The sequence below is a fragment of the Citrus sinensis genome, chromosome 7 (genome assembly GCF_022201045.2).
Source record: "Citrus sinensis cultivar Valencia sweet orange chromosome 7, DVS_A1.0, whole genome shotgun sequence".
NCBI classification, from domain to species: domain Eukaryota; kingdom Viridiplantae; phylum Streptophyta; class Magnoliopsida; order Sapindales; family Rutaceae; genus Citrus; species Citrus sinensis.
The window spans coordinates 23,531,963-23,558,113 of record NC_068562.1 but is presented as its reverse complement, the minus strand read 5'-3'; the positions used below and the strand labels follow the sequence as shown (position 1 = coordinate 23,558,113).

Below are 26,151 nucleotides of genomic sequence, written 5' to 3'. Positions count from 1 at the left end.
TGAAGAAACAAGGAAAATAAATTAACGAAACAAAAGAAATAAACCTGAGGCCTATAACACAGTGTCCTTAAAATAGATTTATCACCTACTGTAGTGCTTTAGGTTTGCTGGTAACTGTTTCCCAGGATACAACGAGTACGAATTATCCGTCAAGCACTGACAAATAATTCCGGCGAACCATAACAGCGTTCAAACTCGATAAAAAACAGAATGTCAAAAGGAGGAAAGAAATTTTGAAGTGCTCTGTGTGCTGGTTGTTCTTGTGTATAAAAAGCAGAAGAGGAAGCTGCCTTTTTATACACATGTGAGGATGTAACAATAACTTAGTATTGAATTTCCGAATTCAATATATGTCATTTAATTGTTATAACAGCCAATTGAATTATTTAAATTCAATTCAACCAATTGAATTCAAAAATTGAATTGCATAACAGCCCAAAAAAATAATTACGAAGCTGTTACAAATCCTTTGAATTCAAAAATTGTGAAATTGTGACAAAAAATTTAAAAGGAAATTAAAAACGTACCATGCAAGCTTGAGTGATTTTGGGCTGACACTCGTGTACGCAGGACGCGCAGGCGCACACGAGTTCAACTAAATCGGTCTTGGATTTGCACCCCCGTACGCATGCGCGTGTGGAGAGAACCTCTATCCTTATAATTCTTGCTCATGCATGGGTAAGTGTCTATATATAAATACAAATCCATTGGCTTATTTTTTCCTTGTGGGATAAACCTCATTTCCTTTCAAATTTTCAACTTCAAGGGTGCACTTTGAGAGACAATTTCGCATTCACCTAAGCACCATTTTGAGTAAATAAATATACAATTTCGAAGTATTCACGGAGTAAAATCCGAACCTCACAAGATTTTCCACATTCGCTAAGTGGGACCCACTCAAAACGTGCCCTCAAAGTAGCATATTGATATGCTATTTTTTCAACAATCCTCCACATGAATTAAAATTGGTAGGAAAACAGAAAAACTGCTAAATTTTGACAACAAAAGCATTTTTGACCTTAATGATCGAGTTTATTGGATCGATACCTAGCACAGGATAGGTATGTCTTATCCTTTAAACCTTCCCTTGTGATAGTATATTTACTTTACTGGCTGATCAGTAGACGCGATGTCTTTGAACTGTTTTGATGTCAATGTAAATGATCATATACTACACATAGGTATTTCTCTTAATATTGTTGAGTTCTCATGGTTATGTTCATTTTGCCCTTGAGCATCTACCTGGTTCTGCAAGAGTTGTTAGCCTAAAGGGCTACACATAATGTAATTTTGATGATAACAAACATATGTATTAAGTGATTTAATAAATATTGTATTTCACATTTTCACTAATTTTTTAAGGGTAATATTTATGCAAGTGAATCAACTGAAATCAAGCGAAATTAAGCTCAAGACACTCAACGGACAACGGCGAAATCAAGAATAAAGTTTAGAGCTCAATGGACAAATTAGTGCGATAAATTCTTGTAAAGCCGGTATGATTTAATTGATGCATGATTTATCATTTGAGAAGCTCAAGAGATTAATTTAATTAATTACTTTTCATAAACTAAAAGATTTTATTTTTATAAGATAAAGCACTTTGTGGTTTTGAGTAATTTGAACTTAAATGCAAAGTTTTGAAATCTTTGATTTTAATAAGTATTATTATTGAATTTCGGAGTTGGACTTTTTTACAAACATTTGAAATGTTTTGGGTCATACTATAATTTATGAATATTTTGGACTAAAGTGAAAGGTTTTGAGAACTTTGATAAATATGGGTATTATGTTGAAAAAGACTTTTTTGCGAAATAATAATATCTTTGGAGCCTTATCATAATTTCATAAAGTTTTGGAAAGACAACTATTATTAGGAAATTCTGAAATTGGACATATTTGTAAAATTTTATGACATTTTGGGCCGTAGTATAAGTATAGAAAGTTTTGGACCAAAGTGTAATTTTAGTGAACAGTGTTACTCTAGCAAAATTCAAAAATAATAGTAATATCATTGTTCATGAGCGGCTAGCCGGATAAATCAAGCGGCTAACCGCTTGGGCGCTTGAATTTAGCTATAACGGCTAGTTTTCAGGCTCTAACTATAAAAACTCAACTCCAACTTCATTTTAAGAATAAATACAAGCAAAAATAAGATCATATAACATATATTGAGATTCCATTTCGCAAATCATCATTTATTGAATCATTATTAAGCTATAATTTGTTATCCACTCTTAAAGAGAGTTTTATTGTTGTGATTTTCATTTCTCATCAAATTGTGAGTGTACAAGTGTGAGAAACACTTTAGGTGAAGAGATTGTGGAGATAATCTCTTGTTGTAAAGGTCCATTGACACCTTGGAAGTCAATTGTAAACATTTGAAGCCTTGGGAGGCTTGGATAGTGAAATGCTCAAGCCGGGTGAGCTTGGAAGCGTGGACGTAAGCGGGGATAGCCGAATCACGTAAAAATCATTGTATTTGTTTTCTCTTCCCTTACTCTTTTAATATTGTGCTTGATTGAATTTATTATTTTTTATTTGATTAAGGTAATAGATTAAATTGTTGTCCGAATTGTATTGCATAAATTTTAAAATCCTAATTCACCCCCCATCTTGGGTTGCATAACTTGCATTTCAAGAGTTTCTAAGAGCTGAACCCCTAACATCTCCCTTTGAAGCGGCTCCATTTCTCTCTCACATAAGTGATATCTTAATCAAGAGTAACCCGCATTACTCCGCTCGAATTTCCGACGCATAAGAATCATTAAGAGCCTAGCTCAACCTTATTTCCCACGGGCATCACTGTTTCATCATAGGAATGGTCAATGAGGTAATCCTCTCAATGATTTTTCTACTAGCTCTCTATTTAATCCTTTAGTTAGCGGATCTGCAATGTTATCATTTCACCTCACATAGTCAATAAAAATAACTCCAGTAGAAATAAGTTGTCTAATGGTATTATGTCTACGACGTATGTGTCTAGACTTACCATTATACATATTGCTTTGTGCCTTACCGATCGCTGATTGACTATCGCAATGAATACAAATTGTAGGCACAAGCTTTGGCCACTTTGGAATACCTTCTAAAAAGTTGCGTAGCCATTCTGCTTCTTCACCACATTTATCTAATGCAATGAATTCAGATTCCATTGTAAATCTGACATTTACTATCTGTTTAGAAGACCTCCATGATACAGCTACACCTACTAGTGTAAACACATAGCCGCTAGTGGATTTTGAATCTTTTACATCAGATATCCAATTAGCATAACTAAATCCTTCTAATACTTCTGGATACCTAGTATAGTGCAGTCCATAATTACGAGTGTATCGAAGATACCTGAGTACTCTTACGATAGCTTTCCAATTATCAGTTCCTAGATTACTTGTGTATCTACTAAGTTTACTTACTATATGTTGTGCAAATTTTAATGTACTCGCAAGCGCACGAATCTATTGTAGTGTAGATCAATGGTGACGAGTGTCGATCCCACGAGGAGGTGGATTTTAATTATATATAGAATTAATTTTGTAAATGGGTGGTTGGAATTATGGTGGAAATGATTTCGAATATGCTAAAACTTAAATTAAAATGGCGAGAATAAATTCTAAAACTGGAATTAAAATGGCGAGAATGAATTGAAGAGGATTCTATTGAAATGACGTACTTGGGTATCTGGATCCGTATCAACATGCATCATGGGCTAAATATTCCTTATTAATACCAATTAAATCATGAGGGGGGAATCCACACCGCATGAACCACGCTCTAATCAATATGGTGCTAAGGGCTTATCGTACCAAATAATAATAACCTTATACTAGAGAGCCGGTGTAACCAAGGCGGTACTAGACAAGATTAGTATTATTTGTCGACGAGAAGTCAAAACATCCACAAAAACTAGAGGGGAAGAGAAAGTAAATTTACCAAATTAAGCCCATGACACATGTTGAGACTTCACCTTCAACCCAAGCTTGAAAGAAAATTAGCCACTCATAATTGAACTAGGGGCAAAATGGGAATTTATTAAAATACATAGAAAATACAAGATGGAGAGAGAATTACAGAAAATGGATCCCAAAAATGGATTCAGAGATATCAAATTAGGGGGGGAGGCCCCCTTTTTATAGATACATGGAGTAAATCATGGCCATCGGATTAAAAACAGTTTGGACGCTCAGGATTGCGCCACGTCATCAATCAACAGTCCACGGTTTGACCACGCGGATGAACAGTAACACGGTTTGACCCGACTTTGAACAGTAACGCGGTTTGACCCGGATGAACAGTAACGCGGTTTGGTTGAAAATAATCCTATGTGATGCATGCACCGTACGCGAGATTTTTCGTCCACTGATATGCTGCCACGTCACCATCAACAGTACATAAGAATTTTAGTCCAACAGGATCGTGACACCTCATCAGTCAATGCCACATCATCGGTCAATGCCACGTCATCATCCGTCTATGTGAACAGTGTCGTGAACAGTAACGTATACAGTACCGTACACGTGAATAGTACCGTACATGTGAATAGTGCCATTTTTCCTTTTATGCTCCTCCTAAGGTTTTCGACCGTCCTGAGTTCAAAAGTGATGTCCGTTTTGCCGTCTGATCTCTCCTTTATTGTGAAATGACTATAATGCCCCTAAAATACATAAAATACTTAATTAAAATAAAACACATGTAATTAAATCACAAGAATGTTAAATATATAAAAGTAAGGGTTGTTAGTAAGATTTAAAATGTAAAATGACGGTTTTCTCCTTTATAAATATGCATTTTCTAACACTCAACACTATATAGGCTAGATCTAGTCTGGTACAGTTTGTTAAGTTTATTATTTTAGCGTATTCTACCTGAGAAATACCATCTCCTCTATTTTTCGATAGATGTATACTCGTATCTAATGGAGTTTTAGACACGGTATTATCATCTTTATTAAATTTCCCAAGAATTTTATCTACGTAATGAGTTTAAATTAGAATAAGTCCATTAAAAGCCCTTGAGATTTTAATCCCCAAAATGACATCCGCAAGACCCATATCTTTCATGTCAAATTTAGATTTCAACATATTCTTGGTAGATTTAATCATGTCATCATCACTCCCAACAATGAGCATGTCATCAACATATAAATATAAAATGACATAATCATTTTCTGTTTCTTTGACATAAACACATTTGTCACACTCATTGATCTTAAATCCACTTGTGATCATCGTATGATCAAATTTTTCATGCCACTGTTTTGGTACTTGTTTCAAGCCATATAATGACTTTACTAATTTATAATGACTTTTCTTGTCTTGGAGTTATAAAACCTTCAGGCTGCTCCATGTAGATTTCTTCATTTAAATCTCCATTTAGAAAAGCCGTCTTTACATCCATTTGAAGTATCTCGAGATTGCGCAAAGTTGCAATTGCTATTATCATCCGAATGGAATTTATTCTCGTCACAGGAGAATAAGTATAAAAGTAATCAAGGCATTATCGTTGCCTATAACCTTTAATTACAAGTCTAGGCTTGTACTTATCGATTGATTCATCGGCTTTCATTTTCTTTTTGAAATTCCACCTATACCCCAAAGGTTTACATCCTAGAAGAAGATCTACTAGCTCCCAAGTATGATTTTGTAAAATGAATTCAGCTTCACTATTAATGGCTTCTTTCCATAAAGCGCCTTCAGGTGAAGTTACAGCTTCTTTGAAGCTTTAAAGTTCACTTTCTAGCAAATACGTCAAAAAGTCTGGACTGAAAGTCTGGACCAAAAGACTTTTCTATTCTAACTCTTTTGCTACGTCTGACCTCAACTTCTTGTTCTTTTTCTTCTTCTGAAACTTCATCATTTTCTTCATTTTGACGGTTTTCAATTATTCTTTCATGAAGTTGTCGTAGTTCTTTTGATTCCACTCTAGAATTGCAAGGAAACACATGTTTGAAAAATGATGCATTGCTTGATTCTATTATTGTATTTTTGTGGACATCTAGAACTTTAGACTCATGCACCAGAAATCGATAAGCACTACTGTTTTGTGCATAACCAATGAAAATGCAGTCAACAGTTTTTGGTCCTATTTTTCACTTTTTTATTTGAAGGAACCACTACTTTAGCAAGACACCCCCACACTCGTAAGAATTTATAAGAAAGTGTTCTACCTTTCCACATCTCATACGGGGTTTTATCTTCTTACTTTTGGGGTATCTTATTTACTAAATAATTAGCTGACAAAACAGTTTCTCCCCACATGTTCTGGGGTAACCCAGAACTTATCAACATTGTATTCATCATTTCCTTTAAAGTGCGATTCTTTCGTTCCGCAATCCTATTAGATTGAGGTGAATATGGAGCTGTGACTTGATATATGATTCTACTTTGTTCACAGAGTGACTCAAACGGAACAACATACTCACCACCGCGGTCACTCCTTTAATTCTTTGATTTTCCTATTAAGTTGATTCTCAACTTCATTTTTGTAGAGAATAAACTTTTCTAAAGCTTCATCTTTACTTTTCAACAAGTATACATAACAATATTTTGTGCATCATCAATAAAGGTAATAAAATATTTATTACCACCTCTTGTTTGAATGAATTTAAAATCACAAATATCATTATGTATTAAGTCAAGTGGTTTAATGTTTCTTTTAATTATTTGGAAAGATGACCTAGTTAGTTTTGTCTCAACACAAGTTTCACACTTATATTTCAAATCAATTTAGAAATTAGGAATATCCTTCATGTTAATTAATTTACGCAATGAATTAAAATTAACATGTCCTAATCTACTATGTTAAAGATTAGAAGACTCAAGCAAATAAGCAGAAGAACTGACTTCATTATTGATTATTGGTTTCACAGTTATTACATTGAGCTTAAACAAACCATCATTAACATAGCTCTTTCCCACATACATCTCATTCTTTGACAAAACTACCTTATCTGACTCAAACACCATTCGGAAACCATGTTTATTCAACAGCAATCCATACACCAAGTTCTTCCAAATTTCTGGCACATAAAGCACATGGTTCAGAGTCAGCTCTTTTCCAAAAGTCATCTTCAGAATCACCTTCCTTTGACCCTCAATCTCATATGTAGCAGAATTCCCCATGAATAACTTCTCTCCATTGCTAACTGTTTCAAATGAAGTGAACAACGCTCTGTCCGAGCAAACATGTCTGGTTGCTCCCGTATCAATCCACTATTCTCTCGGATTAAATCCAACCAGATTCACTTCTGAAACCACTGCAGAGAGGTTTATGTCTGAAACATGTTGAGTGATGTTTTCCATCACATTTGCCTATCGTTTCTTTTTAGGCAATTTACAATCCGAAGCCTTGTGACCCATCTTATCACAGTTAAAACACTTTCCTTGAAACTTGGTTTGCTTCTTGGAGATTTCTCCTTTCGGTCCCAATTTTTTATTTTTCTTATTTTTAGGCCCATGTTCAACAACATTAGCCTTAGCCACAGAAATAGCCATTTTTTCTGCATTTCTGTTATCTTTCTCAATTCGGAGCTTAACAACTAGCCCTTCAATATTTATTTCCTTGCTTTTATGCTTCAAATAACTCTTGAAATCTTTCCAAGCAGGAGGTAATTTTTCAATAATTGTAACCACTTAAAAAGTTTCACTTAGCATCATCCCTTCTACAAGGATTTCAGATAATATGAGTTGAAGCTCTTGTACTTGACTTATTACAGTTTTGGAATCCACCATTTTATAGTCTAGGAAGTGGCCAACAACAAACTTTTTAGTACTCCTTGGTTGTTTTCTTTCCTATGTATACATTATACAAGGAATCACTAAGGCCATTAATTACATAATTTTTACATAAAAAATCAGAATGATGACATGCATCAATTGCATTAGCAACTTGAACATCCATTTCACCCTCTTTGGGTTTAGGAGCATCCTCCGTCAAGAACCTCGCCAGGTTTAACGTGGTCAGGTAAAAGAACATCTTTTGCTGCCAACGTTTGAAGTTCTGGCCATTGAATTTTTCTGGCCTTTGCGCATGATTCACAGGAATAGCCATAGCAACTGGTTCTTTCACAACAGATAGCCCGGTAGAAGAAACTGAAATAAGAACAGTCGGAATCACATCATTGGTTTCAGTTGCCATCTCAACGTAAATTCTGTTTTAAGATTGTTAAAAAAAATAACAGTGAGTTAACAATTAAGAACAACAGGAAAACATCAACTGGAATTAAAAAAAAAAAGTAAGAACAACAAGTGGAAATGAAGAAACTGGGAAAAGAAATTAACGAAACAAAAACAGAACGTCAGAAGGAGGAAAAAAAATTTGAAGTGCTCTGTGTGCTGGTTGTTCTTGTGTGTAAAAAGCAGAAGAGGATGTAACAGTAGCATAGTATTAAATTTCTGAATTCAATATATGTCATTTAATTTTTGTAACAACCAATTGAATTGTTTAAATTCAATTCAGCCAATTGAATTCCATAACAGCCCAAAAAAATAATTGCGAAGCTGTTATAAATCCTTTGAATTAAAAAATTGTTAAACTATTACAAAAAAATTAAAAGGAAATTTACAATGTGCCATGCAAGCTTGGGTGATTTTGGGCTAACATTCGTGTACGCAGGACGTGCGGCCGCACACGAGTTCAACCAAATCGGTCTTGGATTTGCACCTCCCTGCGCACGCGCGTGTGGAGAGAGCCTCTATCCTTATAATTCTTGCTCATGCATGGGTAAGTGTTTATATATAAACACAAATCCCTTGGCTTATTTTTCCCTTATGGGATAAACCTCATTTCCTTTCAAATTTTCAACTTTAAGGGTGTACTTTGAGAGACAATTTCTCATTTAGCTAAGCACCATTTTGAGTAAATAAATATACACTTTTGAAGTATTCACGGAGTAGAATTCGAACCTCATAAGATTTTCCACATTCGCTAAGTGGGACCCACTCAAAATGTGCCCTCAAAATAGCATATTGATATGTTATTTTTTCAACGCAAATATATACAATATCATAAAGAAATTCTTCAATAAATGGTCAACTTAAATTGTGCAAGTGTGCTTGTATAATTTTTGTGGCTCTATTATTATTGCTCGGGAAAAATAAGGACACATGGCAATCAAACAATGGAATTTAAAAACATGTCTTTTTGAAATCCATATAACAAACCTTAAATATCTTATTGAGCCAAGGTGTTTTGCTCAAAGTAAAAGTAAATAAGTAATGATATAATCACAAACGATTTTGTATAAATATTATAGTAGAAACTAATATAATAAATTATTATTGGTTGAGTTAAAAATATGATAAGACTCACATGATTTATTTTTACTTTTTGTTTTTATCACATCAATTTATAAAAGATTATTTGTATAGGGGATGATCACGTGCAAAAATGCACACATTATAATTTGCATAGTTGTCAAGGTTTCATTGGAACGTCGTGGGCTCCACGACTCATCTCCTCACAATAAGAGCTTACACGTGCACGTTTGCACACACTTGATCACACTCTTATTTGTACAAGTGTTTGTGGTTATATAATTATTGTAAAACAAATATTCAATAATACTTAATGCTAATAACTTAGTACTAGTTGGTTTTAAATTCAATACAGTAATGATCATTAGTTAATGGTGAAATTAGATTTAATGTTTTTGTATCTACATAGTTCTTAATTGTTTGCTTCTAGTAAAATGCTAGTGTCATATTCGTTTTTAAATTTTGCTTCTTGGCTTGATTGTAGGTTCGGCATTCAATATGTCAAGTTCTTTGCCCACACCACACTTAATGGATGATGAAGGCAATCAAACTTAGGGTGAATCAGCCACTAGTGTTACTCACGGTAGTTGGGACGTAGAGGAAGGTTGAGGTCAATTGTGTGGGAGCATTTTGAGAAGAAAAAATTAATGGGATTGATAAGGCTATGTGCAATTTTTGCAAAAATGCATTGGCAGCAAGGAGTATTGATGGAACAAAGCACTCACACGATCATTTGAAGACATGTCAAGTGAAAAAGGAAATAAAGGCCATTGAATTCTCACTAGCAAAGAAAGCTGCTGGTGAAAAAGGGAAGACCGTGGTAGGCCATTTTGATCCTAATGTTATGAAGAGAAAAATGGCATGTGTTATTGTCATGCATGAGTACCCTCTAAGTATTGTAGAGCATCAGGGGCTGAGGGATGTTTATGTCTTCTCTAAATCAATTGTGGAATCCAGTGTCTCAAAATATTATCAAGAAGGATATTTTAAACATGTATGAGTGTGAAAGGCTCAAATATTTAGAGCATACTCAAGGTAGAATTGCCATTAGAAAGGCCCAAATATTTAGAGCATACTCAAGGTAGAATTGCCATTACAACTGGTATGTAGATTGCAGAAAATCAAACAAAAGCATATATGGCAATCATTGCACACTTTATTGACGATGCTTAGGCATTACAGAGCGTACTTTTGAGATAAAATTATTATTGTTCTGTTTTTTAAATTATTAATGATCAAACTAATTTTTTTAATTATTAATGATCAATCAGATTTTTTTTAATTAGTAATCCGCCATTTATTTCTTTTTCTTTTTTAATTAGCTTTTTGAAAGTGCCTGATTCTCGTGCAGGCCAAGTTCTTTGTGATAAGCTGATAGGTTTGTTATTAGAGCTCAACATTAAGTGTAAGCTATCCCCCATAACTATTGACAATGCTGCTACTAATGATCGTATGATTGATTTTATATTGTTGGCACTGGATAAAAATGATCTCATTTTGGGTGGACAAAAGTTTCATATTTGTTGTTATGCCCACATTCTGAATTTGATTGTAAAGGATGGTTTAAGTGTGATTCGTGAGAGTGTTATTTTTTTTATCAGGATCAACTAAAAGGAAATCAACATTTGATGAGAATGCACATAAATTAGGCATTACTTTTAGTGAAAACTAGTGCAAGATTGTCCAACTCAGTGGAATTTTACTTATCTCATGATATGTTTTGCATTGTATTATAAGAATGTTTTTTATCGATTGAAGAACATTGATGGATAGTATAAGTGTTTGCCTAGTGAGTATGATTGGCAATTAGCTAGTGCCTTAGAAAACGATTTGAAATGTTTTTATGATTATATAATGTTATTTTCTAGTACTAGTTATCCAACATCTAATCTAAGTATGCCCTATATGTGTGATATTAAATTGTACCTGAATGAGTGAGTTTCAACTATCCAACATCTAATCTATTTCTGTGCTATATGTGTGATATTAAACCGCACCTGAATGAGTGTGTTTCAACTTTTAGGTATGATGAATTTAGAATCATGGCGTAGAAAATGATTGAAAAGTTCGATACGTATTGGCATGACATGAGTGGAATATTGTCTGTTGTATGTATCTTTGATCCTAGGTTCAAACTTAGGTTGGTTGAGTATTACTTTTCCATGATTTATAAGGATGATGCTACTTCTCATGTCCAAATAGTGCATAATGATTGTCAAAGTAAAGTGAAAAAGTACAAAACTAGATATGCATCAGCTGCTACTTCTCCTAGGTATAGCTCTAGTTCATTGAGTACTGCTCATTCTGCGCCGAGTTCAGGTTCCTATAGAAGTTCAACTAAATGGATTTCGGGGTTTACTAGTTTTGTTAATGTTGATAATGAGGAAGTAAAGGATGAGCTAGACACTTAATTGAATGAAAATTAGTACCATTTAATGTTGAGGAACACTTTGATGTTTTAGCTTGGTGGAAGCTGAATGGTGGTAACTATCCTATATTGTCTTAAGTTGTAAGAGATATTTTGGCTATTTCAGTTACCACTGTTTCTTCTGAATCTGCTTTCAGCATTGGTGGTCGATTTGTAAGCTCATATCACAATAGACTTCATCCAAACACATTGGAGGCTTTGATGTATAGTCAAAGTTGGACACGTGCTCTTTGTGGAGGTATATGGTTTGCATTTTAATTTTTTTATTTTTTATTTATTTAAATTAACTAATAACTAATTTGATTTTGGTTTTAATTTGTACTTTTTTAATTAGATGTGCTCTTTGTGGAGGTATATGGTTTGCATTTTAATTTTTATATTTTTTATTTATTTAAATTAACTAATAACTAATTTGATTTTGGTTTTAATTTGTACTTTTTTAATTAAATGCGGCACTGACCTCTCAGGTATATGCCAAGATTCTTGATTAAGAGGCAGAGATTGAAACTAGTATAGAGGCTGTAGAAGTGTATAGTTTTAATTTATATTATTCTGTCAAGTATTTATTAAGTTAAATTGTAAAAACATGTTTTTATTTTATTATTATTTTTATCTTGTTATAGATTTATGAAGAATCTTAGCATATGCATCAATGGTGATGGTTATTTAGAATCTACTGCAAGTTTATGTTGAAGGCTTAAAATTATTTTGATTTGTCATATAAAATTTGATCATTTGTAATTTTATTTCTAAATCTGGAGGTTGTCAAAATTATTAATTTTTTTGAAAAAAAGGGGATTGGAATAATTATAAATTGTTATTTTAAAAAAATGAGAATTGGATTCCCGTTTTAATCTCCATTCAATTCAAAAAATTTCGGAGACATACCCGAACTATCTTCAATTACAATTTTTTTATGGAACGGGTTTGGGACACAGCTGCCAAATTCTGTTTGGGTTCGGGGATCATGATCCCCACCCCGAACCCGGTCCATTGACATCAATACAAGGAAGGCACTTGATCCATTGAAAACCGTCTAAACCGGACATAAAAATTGAAAGATCAAAATTGGATCGGGCCGGGAGAACGAACTCGTTTTCCATCTCCACTAATTAATGCAGTGTCAATACCGTCATCACAGCCCATCTCACACTATTCAGATCTAACATTAAAAAATTTTAAAGTAGAACAATTTTTTTGGATCATATTTTCTCGGCATTTTCTCTTTTATTTTCTTTTCAATAAAATACTTGCTTGAGTGCAGGTTAATTTTCATGCACATGATTGATGCATTTAAACACTTCCATACAAATGAAATTTTGTCAATCTCCATTTAGACGCCATCTGTAGAAAAATAAAGGAGAGAAACAAAATTAAACAATAAAATTTGAAAAATAAAAAAAAGGGAAATATCCTACTTTTCCTTCGGTGACGGTTGCTAGATAAGATAATCTCTCTGAATTAGCAGGGAGGCTTAATTCACAAATTAGCCTTGAGTCCTTGAACAACTTTGTTGAGGGAATGCATAGGGACTCAAATATTTATTCCTTATAATTGTGTGAAAGTAGATATCTCTCTAAAAATTAGGGATCAGGATCCTCTCCTGATCTGATCTTTATCTAAGCATGTGCTATTAGTATGATTGGTGATTAATAAATGAAAAAGAAAAAATAGTTAAATATAAACCATTCATTAATACTAAAATACAGGTGGCACAAGATCTGTAAAAGATCAAGAGTGCTCAAATCAAGAGAGGATCTCAATCCAAAAATTAGAGGGAGTGGAATTTTGATCTAATCTCGGTAAGTCTATTTTATAATAGATGTAGATTCTAACGGATTTTTTTTTAAAAAAAGAACCGATAATGATGTAAATAACTATTGACACCCTTCTTACAATAATGTTTTATTTTTTTGGACATTAATAAAAAGAAAAAAATTAAATTATTAATTTAATTCTAAAAAATAAAAAATAGAAACAAAAGAATATATATTAATTTTTGTGGAACACTTTACTGAGGAATTAATATATTATTTTTTATTAATGTCCAAAAAAATAGTAATTTAATTTTTTACAATATTATTTTTTTGGACATATGTGAGCTCCCACAAAAATTCATATATATCCTTTTTATTTTTATTTTTATTTTGGGGTTAAATTGATAATTTAATTTTTTTCTTTTCATTAATGTCTAAAACAAAGAGACATATTATAAGAGGATAATGTTTTAGGAGAGTAATATTGTAAAAGCAAGTTAAAATAAATAAAAATTAACGGTGAGCATGTCAATAATTTAATAGCAAAGACTAAATAAGGTATTTTTAAAAATATAGTGACTAAACATACACTAACCTCAAAAATAAGGATTAAATGAATATCATAAAATAACTCCTAAATTTATTGAGTTACGTAGGATAACTAAAATCTTTTTAAAAGAATTAACACTGAAACGTACTCACTCTAGCACTGATGTGATTAATAGTAAGGTGGCGTTTATTTTTTAACTTAATGACTTAAAGTGACTTAACTTAATTAATTAAGTTAATTAGAGGTGTTTGTTTTTATAACTTAATGAGACTTTTTAGATAATTTTGACTTAATAAAATAAGCTAATTTTTTTGGCTTTTTACTTAATGCAGAAATCTGAATTAAGTCAATTACTTGCTAATGTCAAAAATATCCCTGTTTTATAATTTATTTTTCATGTCTATCTCAAAAATCACCCATAGATATTTACCCCACATAAAAATATCTTTGTTTTTTATTTCTTATATTATATACGATAAAATTTAAAATTTATGGTATTTTATATATTAAAATTCTAAAATAATTATGTATTCATTTGAATATAGTTTTACTTATAAATGTTAAAATATTGTGGTATTTAATATATTATTTATTTGACATTCAAATTTAATAAGGATACAAATGTAAAAATATATATTTTCAGCTTTTTAAGTTGAAAAAAAAACTTAATACTTATTTTTCGAAATTCAAACGAAAAAATAAACATATTATTCAGATTCAGACATTCAGACCTATTCAAAATTCAGACTAATTCAGATCTATTCAGATTTCAGATAAAAAAACAAACGCCACCTAATTCTTTCTGTTTTAAGTTCTAACCGTCAAAAGAAAAATAATGATAAGACAATAACACTTTACTGGTAAGTGAACGACTAAATCTGGAAGCAACTTATTGATAATATCATATGTAAGAATGTATGAAAGCTTACCGCTTTTGTGACAAATGCCAAGCTAAGCAAGCACTGTTCGAACTTTTTGAAACTTCACTTTAATGGCCATGTATATCTTTATTTTGTGGCACAAGGCAGCGGCCGCCACGCCATAAATAAGCAAAGATAAAGGCTCAAATTAAAGCAAGCAAGAGTAGGATATGTTCCATAGAGTGAGTGACCTTTCGATTCATGATCTCATAGATGATTCTGGTTACATCCTTGCTGCCATACAACTTTTGAAACAGATCCTATCATTATCCGAACCCGTATATGATTTTATAATTTTCTGTGAATAATATTAAAATTATTGATTAATCAAACCATGCTATCACGTAATGGCATCACTAACCATAAAATTGACATTTAACATGGACACCTACTAAATCATTGCTTATATTATTCGATTTATTAATTGACAGCCAGATCCTTGAAAGTTCTTCCAAATTTACCGAAATGAGGTACATAAAATACAAGCTTACAACAGAAGATGGCAATGGAAGCTAGGCTAAGCAATCGTACAACCTTGATAAAATCTAAAAAATTTAAAAAGTGCTTTCAGCTATGTGCCAGTCCAGAAGGCATTCAACCAGCCATTACAGAACATAACTTCAAAAGTAAACTATATAAAAGGATGACCTACCTAGACATATTCTAAAAGGCCATCATGCCATGCAAGTGAGGTTTCTGTTTAAAAGTAGCTTTCATAATTCACAGCATCCGAGTCATCACCTTAGTGGTACTTTCGCTCCACTTCTAACACATGCTTTTCTTTTGTAAATTGACAAAAATGCCACCGTAAGCTAATTAGCTAAAAGAATTTGTTTCTTCACAATTTTTCCCTTTGTTCTTATTTTAGCTCAAAATACACAGAGTTTGAATGTGACTTAAATTGATTCAGCCAGAGTATATAACATGTTTCTTTTACTAAATTATCAATAAAAATTAATTCTTAGAAAATTTTCTCTTACAAAATAATATTTTTTTCTGATTTTTTTATAATGTAAGAAACTCTCTCTAAGTTTATCATTTTTTTTTACGTTTTTGTATACATAATGAGATTTAAAACTAGCTCTTTTGTATTTGTTCTATAACTAATTTTATATTTAAACAATATCTGCTCATACATATAAATTAAAGCAATGATAGAATTATAAATTCTTATATAACTTATTTTGTATAAACTGATGTGATATAATCTAATTGATTTGATTAAATATCTCCCTTGAGTTAGCAAAGGAGGCACAATCTAAATAATATGAAAGGGGTTGTAAACTGAAATTAACCAAAGTACATTTATAATTAACTAATAATGCCACTAAGGCCTTGACTTAGTGTTGCGGCTTGTGTCTTATATCAACTTTTTTTAGGGCAGTAATGCAAATCTCTATAATGACTCAAATATTTATTCTCACACAATTGTGTGAAGATAGGTATCTCTCTCTCTCTTTTTTTTTTTTAAATAATAGGTAAGTATAACATTCATTCATAAACTAAGAGAATAAATACAAAAGGTGGGGTGGGCAGGTCCCATCCAAATTTCTGGATTATCAAAATTTGAAGCTAAACTAGCTAAACTATGGGCAATGTTGTTACAGTTTCTAGGCGCGTGTTGAATTATAACATTTTTTAGCCTTTCGATCCTTTGTTGAACCTGAGAAGATATGTCTCTCTCTAAATATTAGTAGGAGCAGAATTATAAACTGGTCTTGGTAGACCTATTGACTTCATATGGTAATATATGTAGATTGCTATTGATTTTTTAAAAAAATAATAACTGATAACATTCTTAATAATTATTGTTTCATAAAATAACTCATAAATTATTGAGTTATGTAAGATAACTAAAATCTTTTAAAAGAGTTAATACAGAAATTAACGTGCTCTCTCTTGAGACATGATTAATCGTAAGTCTTTCCATTTTAAGTTCTAATCGTCCGAAGAAATATAATGATACGGCAATAATACTTTTATTGATAAGTAAACGACTAAATTTAGAAGCAACTTATTGATTATACGTATATAATGTTTGAAAGCTTACAGCTTGTGTGACAAAATGCTAAGCTAAGCAAGCACCGATCGAACTTTTTGAAAGTTTACTTTAATTATCATGTACATCTTTATTTTGTGGCACAAGGCAGCAGCTGCCACGCCATAACCAAGCAACAAAAATGCTGAAATTATAGCAAGGAAGAGAAAGCTATAGTCTATGGAGAAAGTGACGTTTCGATCGCACGATCTCATAGATGATTCTGGTTACCTCTGGAACTTTTGAACTGATCTTCTGAGTACGAGTATCCAATAATGAGCACTTAAACACGCGATCACATAATTTTATGATTTTTTATGAATAATATTAAAATGATAAAATAATAAAAAAAATCACATGACAATATCATTCACCATAAAAATAAAATAAGCAGAATTGTACACATATCATTCAATTAATTAATTGACATCCAGAGTCTTCAAAGTTTTCCCAAATTTAGTGGAATGAGAAATATAAATTATACAAGCTTACAACAGAGATGACAATATGCTAGGCAAAGCGATCATATATGCTTGATAAAATTTGAAAAGTGCTCTCAGGTTTGTGCCAATCTGCCAGAAGGCAAGCAGCCAGCCATTACAGAACATAACTTCAAAAGAAAAATATATAATATGAAAAAGGATGGCCAACCTAAACACATTCTAAAAGGAAACCATGCACATGCAGAGGTTTCTGTTTAAAAGTTTTGAAAATTCACAGCATCACCTAAATTAGTGGTAATTGGGCTCCACTTCTGCCACATGCTTTTCTTTTGTAAATTCACAAAATGCGAATTTTTCCCTATTTTTTTTTTTAGTGCAAAATACGGAGTTTGAATGTGACTTTAATTGATTCAGCCAGAATATATAACATGTTTCTTTTTCTAAATTATTAATGAAAATTAGTTTTCAAAGAAGTTGTCTCATATAAAAAAAAATTCTAATGTAATAAAGTCTCTCTAATTTTATCATTTTTTTGTGCATTTTTAATGAGACTTAAACCAACACTTTTATATGTGTTCCATAACTAATTGTATATTTAACTAATATTTGCTCCTACATATTAATTAGAGTAATGATCGAGTTACAAACTCTTAACTAAACTTATTTTATACAAACTGGTGTGACATGATTTAATTAGTTAGATTAAACACTTAGCTAATTTGTTTCTATATATTATATTGTATTTTCATGGATCCAATAAATTTATGCCACATTAGCTTGTACAAGAGTTTATCATCACTCAATTAATTAACAATATAAAGAACTATTGTTGCTTCTCTATTTTAGGAAATACAAAAAAACAAATGAGTGCAAAAAATATGGGGTAATACTTTATTATTATATCTTTACAAAATCTTACAATTTTACAATATTTTCGTTACCATTGTTACTCCAATGTTCAAGGGACAAAATTGAAATTATATACAAACTTATCTAAATTTGTCGTATATCATAAAATTTGGAGGATAAAATTGTCTTTTCGATCCCAAATATTTATAATATGGTATTTTAAGAATAGCATTGTTTTCAAATTATATCTATATAGAGTACTACTCAGGATTGGATGTCCTTACTCTATATAAAGGGGTTATACAGTGTTGTAAAGGGTATGGACAAAGCTCTGCAGCATTGCGAAAGGCAGATGTGCTTTATAATATGCAATGTAATTATAACAAAGAGGTCTATATGACCATACAAACCTTGTGAGCGTCAGTGTCAGCTTCCCTTGTTAATATGCTAATCTTGAATCACCTGATATTTGTGAACATGTTATATGTTAGATTACATGGGATAAAAGCTAGGGCCAAAATTTTCTCTTTATTTGTTTTAAATAATAAAATTTTAAGAGACAAAAAAAAAAAATCGTAGATGCAGATTGAGTATTTTTTTAATAAACAAGGAATTGTGTTGCCATCATAATAAAATTAGAAAAAGAAATTATTCAGGTCCATGGATCTTATGTAAATTACACTCTTATGTATACATCATTCATTAAGAATTCAACCACTTAATTAAATATTAAAGACGTACACTATGTATGAGAGTCGGATTAAGAGTTTGCAAGGCATGTAATAGCAATTGTTGAACTCTTCTCAAGCCAGATAAAAGCTATATATCCCTTATGAAAGGCAAATCAAATTTCTAGATAAAAAGCTTATTGAAAATAAGCATAATTGGGAATTTTGCTAAAACCAACAAAAGCATCCTTTAAAAATGACATCAAAATCTCTAACTATTACACCACAGGACAATGGACGAGGACTATCCTTACCAATTAATTAAGGCCATATGCTAATCTGAAACCGATGCTATGGCTGTAGTGGAGAGGCGTGCCAGTAATTAATAGTGTACAATTTTAATTGGAAACCTTCTAATTGTGTGAAGCAAGTTCAAGACTGATAACATGTTAAATTAATTTATATGAATAAATATCCTCTAGCTAAATTGATAACGGATAAAAGTAGTTATAGTTAGCAAGAACGACACAAACAACAGGCTATCGGAAAGTATCATAGTTTATTTCACTTATTTACATAGGTAGGGAAAAAACATAGCTAGTAGCAGCTTAAGTAAACTGTAAAACATATCGACCTATTTAATTAATTTGGAAAACTTACATCAGTTAGATCATCATCTAATGACAAAAACATTTCATCTAAACAAGAAAGCTCAGTTCCATTGTCATCATCATCATCATCTCCATGGCAGAAACCTTTTGAATTTCCGTCTTCCTCATAAACTCGACATAAGACCCATTTGCAGCAACCCTACATTCACAACAAAAATTAATATCACTATACATGTATTTAGTTCAATTTAGATTTATTAAAATTTTATATTAATAAATCAACATATACCATTTACTCCATACAGTTTTCGTAATATCTAAAAACCAGAAAAAGATGAGAAAAATTACAGGCTAACATGTACCTCACTTACTAGTATACGATTTCCTCTTCTTTTGTAAGATTTGTTAGCACTAGCGCCACAGCTGCAAAGATGATACTCCTGCATAATCCAATTGGTTTCTACACCAAGTGGAGCTTCACCAACACAGAAAACAAAATATTTCTTCATTCCAATCTTCTTTCCAGCACTATTAATAACAGGCTCTTCAAAATCCAATTGCTTCCAATACCCATTTCCTGTTACTCTTTTGTCTTCAATTTGGCTGAAAAAATACCATCTGTTTCCACTACACAAAGCTCTGCCTGTTCTCTCCATAGTAATATAAAACTTGAAACCATTAGCAATGTTAAAAGTTAAAGATTGACAGTGCATGAATTCAACCAAATCAAAATAAATAAAGGACTGAAAAACAAACCGTTGAGTTGCCAAGGATCATGCAACTGAGGATTGAGTTCAGGAATGATGTTAGGATGACAAGGTAAGAGAGAAGCTTTGGGGTAGAGGAAGTGAAGCACAAGCTCTTCATCAGTAGGCAAGAATTTGAAACCAGGAGGAAGATTGATAGTTCTATCACACATATTTATTATTAAATATATTTTTTTTCTACTGCGAATATGAGACAAAGATGGAGAATTAATATACTTTACCGGCACTCTATGGAATGTTGAAGCTTTTGTTATTGGTTTGCTCTTTTTAAAATATTGAAACTCTTCAACTTGATATATAGTGTTGGGGAGAAAGAAGATTATTGATTATGATTCAAGAAATTAATTGAGCTATATATAGATAGAAGGCGGCGGACATGGTGGAAGCCCACAGCATGATTAGCGCTGAAATTAATAAGAAAATATTTTATGAAACAAAATGACCTTTGGGCCCTACTGTTTTTCGCTTTTATCACTTACATCATCGACAAATTTGAGTTATCCATTACTTCCTTGATGTTTTATTTCTTGATGTTTTAATTTTATTGTTCAGAGTGTACTGTTGAAAATTATCATACCTTTTGATTAATACATCACATTAGATTACATTAGATTGGCAACAATAAAAAAGTTAGTAAATTAGGGTTGAAATGGATAATTAAAATAGATTAGGGACTAAATGGTAAAAATAGTAAACATTAAAAACTTCAGTGTATTCTCCCCTGCCAAATATAACTTATATATAACTATGATAACTGAATATCAAATTATTTTAATTGGGTTTAAAAAATAAATCCGTATGTAATAGAAAAATTAAGAATATTTATATTTGAAAATAATTTTTGGAGAATACATGTTGATATATAATTATTAATTTGATATTTAAGATAGAACAATGTCAAACTTACTCTCTCCACTAGCACGTTAAAGCATCTTTATTCACATAAAATGTTTTATGTTCGTAGTTATCTCCGACCATAAGCAATTAATTAGAATGTCAATAAGTGAAAAATATTGGACGATGGTAGAAGAAAGCAGTAGATTGTAATGATTATAAGCGATTTAATTTAATAATTGTAATGATTATAACAGAGCGAAGGATAGGGGGTTTGATCTTATCTTAGGAATGAGATGGAGCATATAAATTAATAAACATATTGTACTAATTCTCTTATAACATCATCAGCATGCCATCTATGGCTAGGATGCATAGCACCTTCTATGTTCATTCAGTGCAAATTACTGGGCGAGTCAGCATTTTCCAACTTAAAGCTATGTATCTAAATAACATCAAGCAAAAATAAAATTCAGCTATGATATTGGAAAATATAGATCTCTCATCAGTTGAGAATAACATTGGACTAATAATATAAGCTTGAGGTAACTTTCAACTATTGAGTTAACTCTTGAGTATATATGAGTTAAATTCATGGACTTCGATACTGGAGCTAAACTCATGTACAAGCGGGTTCACACTAATTTATCAAATGACAAGAAACAAATAAAAAATATTAGTCGGCAAATAATGAGGGTGATAAGAAAAATATCCCACGTCAACTGAGAATAATTTCTGAGCTAATAAATTAAACTTGAATTAATTCTTGACTCGTGTTAACTTCTGAGTATGAGTTATACTAATGGCATTTAATATGCTATAATTAGTTATATGATAACAGATTTATTCTACTAAAATATTTTTATCTATCGTGCAACATGATTTATTTTAGTAGAAGGTTCTGATCTAACGTGCAACGTTACTAATGTGAAAATTCTGTTCACCCTTTTTGATAATCACCATATACTCACATTTTACCTAGGGGATAAATAAATTGATTAGCTAAGTTAAATCTAAAATTTTTCAGTGAACTTCTTTAGAAATAGCTTAAATAAACTTAAAGAACTTGGATATAAAAGCAAGCATCAGAAGGCACATGCATGGTTAGTTTTTTATCAATAATTCAGCATGCACTTATGCATCATCCAATCAACTTTATTGCTTGGCGTCATCAAACTCCTTTGCCACCAAATGTGAATCGATGCCTTGCATTTTCCGTTATTTTGTTTCTGCTTATGTTCTTTTCTCCTTTTTTGGGAGACAATTAATGTCTTGGATTTCGAATATGCAAAATGGCTTGTATTGGAAATCGAAGCGTGGAAAAAATATGCTCTCCTTTAGTCATTATCTATAAGAAAACGTACAAAAAGAGACAAATATATCTAGTGCATTCAAATCCCATCCTATTACGTATGCAATCAATAATAGAGATGGAATATTACTGAAAAGAGTTTTAAGTTTTTACATCTTTATCACAAAGCATGATTAAGTAGTTTAATTTCCTATATAAGGTTGGAAGAATAATAATAATGATCATAATTATCTCATTTCCATGTAGGTGGTATGTCACTTCTAACAGAGCACATATTTGATATTTGAATACAATCTAAAACGTATATGATTGATCAGTTGAATTAATTATATATTATATAAGGATAAATGTTCTTTTAGTTCTTATATTTTGAGTTAACTGTTCATTTAGTCTCTATGAAATTAGAGTCTTATATATGTTCAAAACAATTAACAATTTTCCCTTTCAATAACTAAATTTTTGTTACATGTGTAATTACATATTCTTAGGACTTAATTACCTAATAAAAGTTTTGAGATAAATAATTTCTCTAGCATCATATCAGACTTAAGACTTTTTGTTCAATTTTTCTTATGGGCAAACTTTATTTGAATTATTTTATAATTTAACATTGGACTCTTTCAAGCTCTATCTCTTAGATGTTAGATGTCAAAATTAAATCATCTGCATTTCCTGTTTTTATACTCATTAAATTAAAGAGTGAACAAAGTTTAAATTAATTTTCTAACCCTTTATCTCTTTCAAGATTCAAACTCGGATGACTAATTAAAAAATTACGTAACGGCAAATAAAAAATTCAAGCCATTTCTTTATCATACATTTTAACCATTGAATAACATTTGTATGCGTAATAACTATATCTCTTTATGGCATAATTTAAGTACCTCCAAGTGTGTGTGAACTTAATCATCATGGGACAACATGCATGTTTATGTACCATTAGTAGATTTCAATGATATCCACACAAGAATGTGGATAGTGGAGCATTGCTGATGCTATTACAAATAGGCTTTGGTATGAAAGCGAAATAGCTTCTTTTTGAGACATTTGTTCAACTTCTTTTAACGTGTCCAGCTCTCATGCAAGAACCTGTTTTCTCCTTTCAGAACACCCCTTTTCTTTAATCTGTCACCCCTTTCTCCAGAAGAATGATTTTTGGATGGAAGTGCTTTATTTCGTTTTCATTTCACCAACCAAAACGGAAACTTGTTTTTAAAAAACCGTTGAGTTGTCTTTTCTTCAAGCTTAGCTGCGATCGTAAGAAAAATTTCTCGAGAAAATTAAACGGCCAAAGAAATGAAGATCTAATATTCAATGGACACCTAGCAGGCATGTTGTTTGAATTTACTCAAAATCATGAATGCTAGAGTAGACTAATCAGTTGGGACTAGACTTGTGTCATTCTAAATGTGACATGAAGAATATTTATTTATTTGTGTTCAACTGTGTCTTTGCCCACCACGTATAACAATGACTTTAATATTATTTTTCTTTTCAGCAACAAAGCCGTTAGAAAGAAATTTGAGTTTGGCATTGAAAAAGGATCAATTTTCATAACCCACGAATATCTAGGTATTCGGCAATTAGTTAAACTAAAATATTAAATTACGGGATTGATGAGAAAAATAATCAAAATGTCTTTTAATGAAAATAATTGGAATGTTTATAAATTAGTGCTTCAAAAATTGTTTCTAAAAATTAAAAACGATATTCTGTAAATTATATTTCAAAAACATATTTTCCACATCGAAAAAACTCTCTCTAGCTTGTATTGAAACATATGTATAAATTATAGTGTCTAAAAAAACTGAAATTTACGTACAAGAATATGTTTAGTATTATTTTGAAGGGAATAACTATTTACACTTTGAAAGATACTTTGAACACCTTTATATTTTTGCACACTAATTTATAAAATTTTAAAAATTAATATTTACCTTGAACTCTCTTCTAAATGTCAAAATATATAGCTCCATTGAACTAAAATACTGATCTCTCTCATAATATACTGTCTTTTTTCATTTTTCCATTAACAAGGTTTCCTTTATTTTTCTCGTTTAATTTATCTTTGTGTGACTTCAATTTTAGTATTATTTTTGGTTTTCACAGCCATGAATCGTGAATGCACGTGAGTCTAAAAGTGATCAAGATCAAAGCAATTCTTAATAGCACTGATGCCATTTTCTATTGATTTTCTTATTTTCGATTGGGTAATTCAACAGTATATCTTTATAAGATTGGTTATTTTAAAATCAATTTAATTTTCGGTCTTCCTGATTCGTATATTTTGTCTCAATTGACACAATAATGGAGAGTTCGTGACTTTGCAATCAATTTCATAAACCACAAAGGGTTGAGAAGAAATATAGGCCACCATGCTTTCTCTAATTACCCCCAAATAATATTCATAAATATTGATTTAGTTTTTCATATTATTTTACTTGTTTAAAAATAGGGTAAAGCCGTTTACACCCATAACGTTTGTTTAAATGATCATATAGACCCTTTAATTAAGTCTTAATTGTTGATTTGTAACATTCACATCCCTAATTAAGTCCTAATTATTTTTTATTAATGAAGTAATTGAAGTAGAAGATAAAAAACTAGTGGCCAGTTGGCCACTGTTCCACATCACTTGCGATCCAAATACTTCAGTACTACTCAGAACCCTCGCTCTATTCCTTTTTACTTTAATTTCATTTCGAAAATATATGATGAAACACTCACTTGTATGACCTAATCATGCACTCTCCATTTTATTTTCTCGGCAACCAAATTATTTTTCAGTGGTATATCGTCAATGGTAAAAAAATAAAAAAATAAATTTGACACTTTAGAGGTGGCATAAATTGTTTCACTGTTTGCAGTCAAGGATCACTATCTGGTACCACAGCATCTTACGGTGGGACTCACCAGTCACTTCACCTTGTCAAAAGCAACGCATTTCATTTTTTTTTTCTTTTTCCTTATTGCTTTTGAATGAATCGTTATGATGATATTCTCTGCCCTTTTTTTAACTTTGGTATAACAATAATTAAAAACGATTTAATTTTTTACAAACACGACCACCTTTATAAAGCTCTCTTTCAAAAGTTGATTTGAACTAACTTATGGTCAATGTTAGAATGTTGATTTAGTCACAAGTGGCGAGCATAACTTAATTAGTTGTGTTTTTAAATCAGTTTCATGTTTTTGGGAACAAAACTCCTGCCGCAAGTGTGCGGTTAAGAAATTAGAGGAAATCCACTTCCAAATTGCAAATCATTAAAATTTTGACCACTATTTTATTTCTGTTGGCCTTTAAAACATGTTATATATTGTAGGCAAGGACTATGAACAATTAGATCTGTTTAGGGAAATTCAGTCCTACCCAACTCCAAAAAAACTTTCATTAAATTAAAACAATTCTACAGATAAAACAATCACAAGTTGGCAGAAAATATCTGATGTATAATAGGTGCGGAGGATGAATAGGGTAATTTTCCATAACATAAATTGAATTAAAGGCATTTATTTTGGTTTAAAAAATATATCGTTTTAAAGTATGCGATTAGATGAATCTAATTCAATACTATTAAATTATTTAGGCCCCATTTTTTAGTTACATAATAGGTCTGCTTAAAAAAAATGTTGATTTTCGCAATGAGATTATCCATTTTACAAGTTTAAGTCATTTTTTTAATCTTTTCTACTATTGTTTAGATTTTTTTTTTTTTGTAC

General features: G+C 31.4%; 1 protein-coding gene across 3 annotated transcripts; it reads right to left on the bottom strand.

Annotated features, from left to right (window-relative positions):
* Nucleotides 1-16,970: 16,970 nt before the first annotated feature.
* On the bottom strand, nt 16,971-20,675 carry LOC102628071 (NAC domain-containing protein 104-like). 3 transcript variants are annotated; one of them, XM_006464994.4, is made up of 4 exons: nt 20,275-20,671; nt 19,881-20,161; nt 19,568-19,717; nt 16,971-18,701 (listed from the first exon to the last, which is right to left on the bottom strand). In XM_006464994.4, exons 1-4 carry the CDS (start codon nt 20,435-20,437, stop codon nt 18,687-18,689), a joined length of 609 nt encoding a protein of 202 aa, XP_006465057.1. In that variant the 5' UTR covers nt 20,438-20,671; the 3' UTR covers nt 16,971-18,686. The 3 variants fall into 3 exon arrangements, with proteins under 3 accessions (XP_006465057.1, XP_006465058.1, XP_006465056.1); XM_006464995.4 differs by lacking the exon at nt 16,971-18,701 and having other exon boundaries at nt 19,448-19,717; nt 19,890-20,161; nt 20,275-20,675; XM_006464993.4 differs by lacking the exon at nt 16,971-18,701 and having other exon boundaries at nt 19,448-19,717; nt 20,275-20,668.
* Nucleotides 20,676-26,151: the final 5,476 nt, after the last annotated feature.

Coding starts and splice junctions, on each gene's coding strand:
- LOC102628071 (XM_006464993.4), bottom strand. CDS start 20,437: ATGTGTGATAGAACTATCAATCTTCCTCCTGGTTTCAAATTCTTGCCT. Junction 20,162..20,274: donor TGATCCTTGGCAACTCAACG/GTTTGTTTTTCA, acceptor TGGAGAGAACAG/GCAGAGCTTTGTGTAGTGGA. Junction 19,718..19,880: donor ATCGTATACTAGTAAGTGAG/GTACATGTTAGC, acceptor TTGTGAATGTAG/GGTTGCTGCAAATGGGTCTT.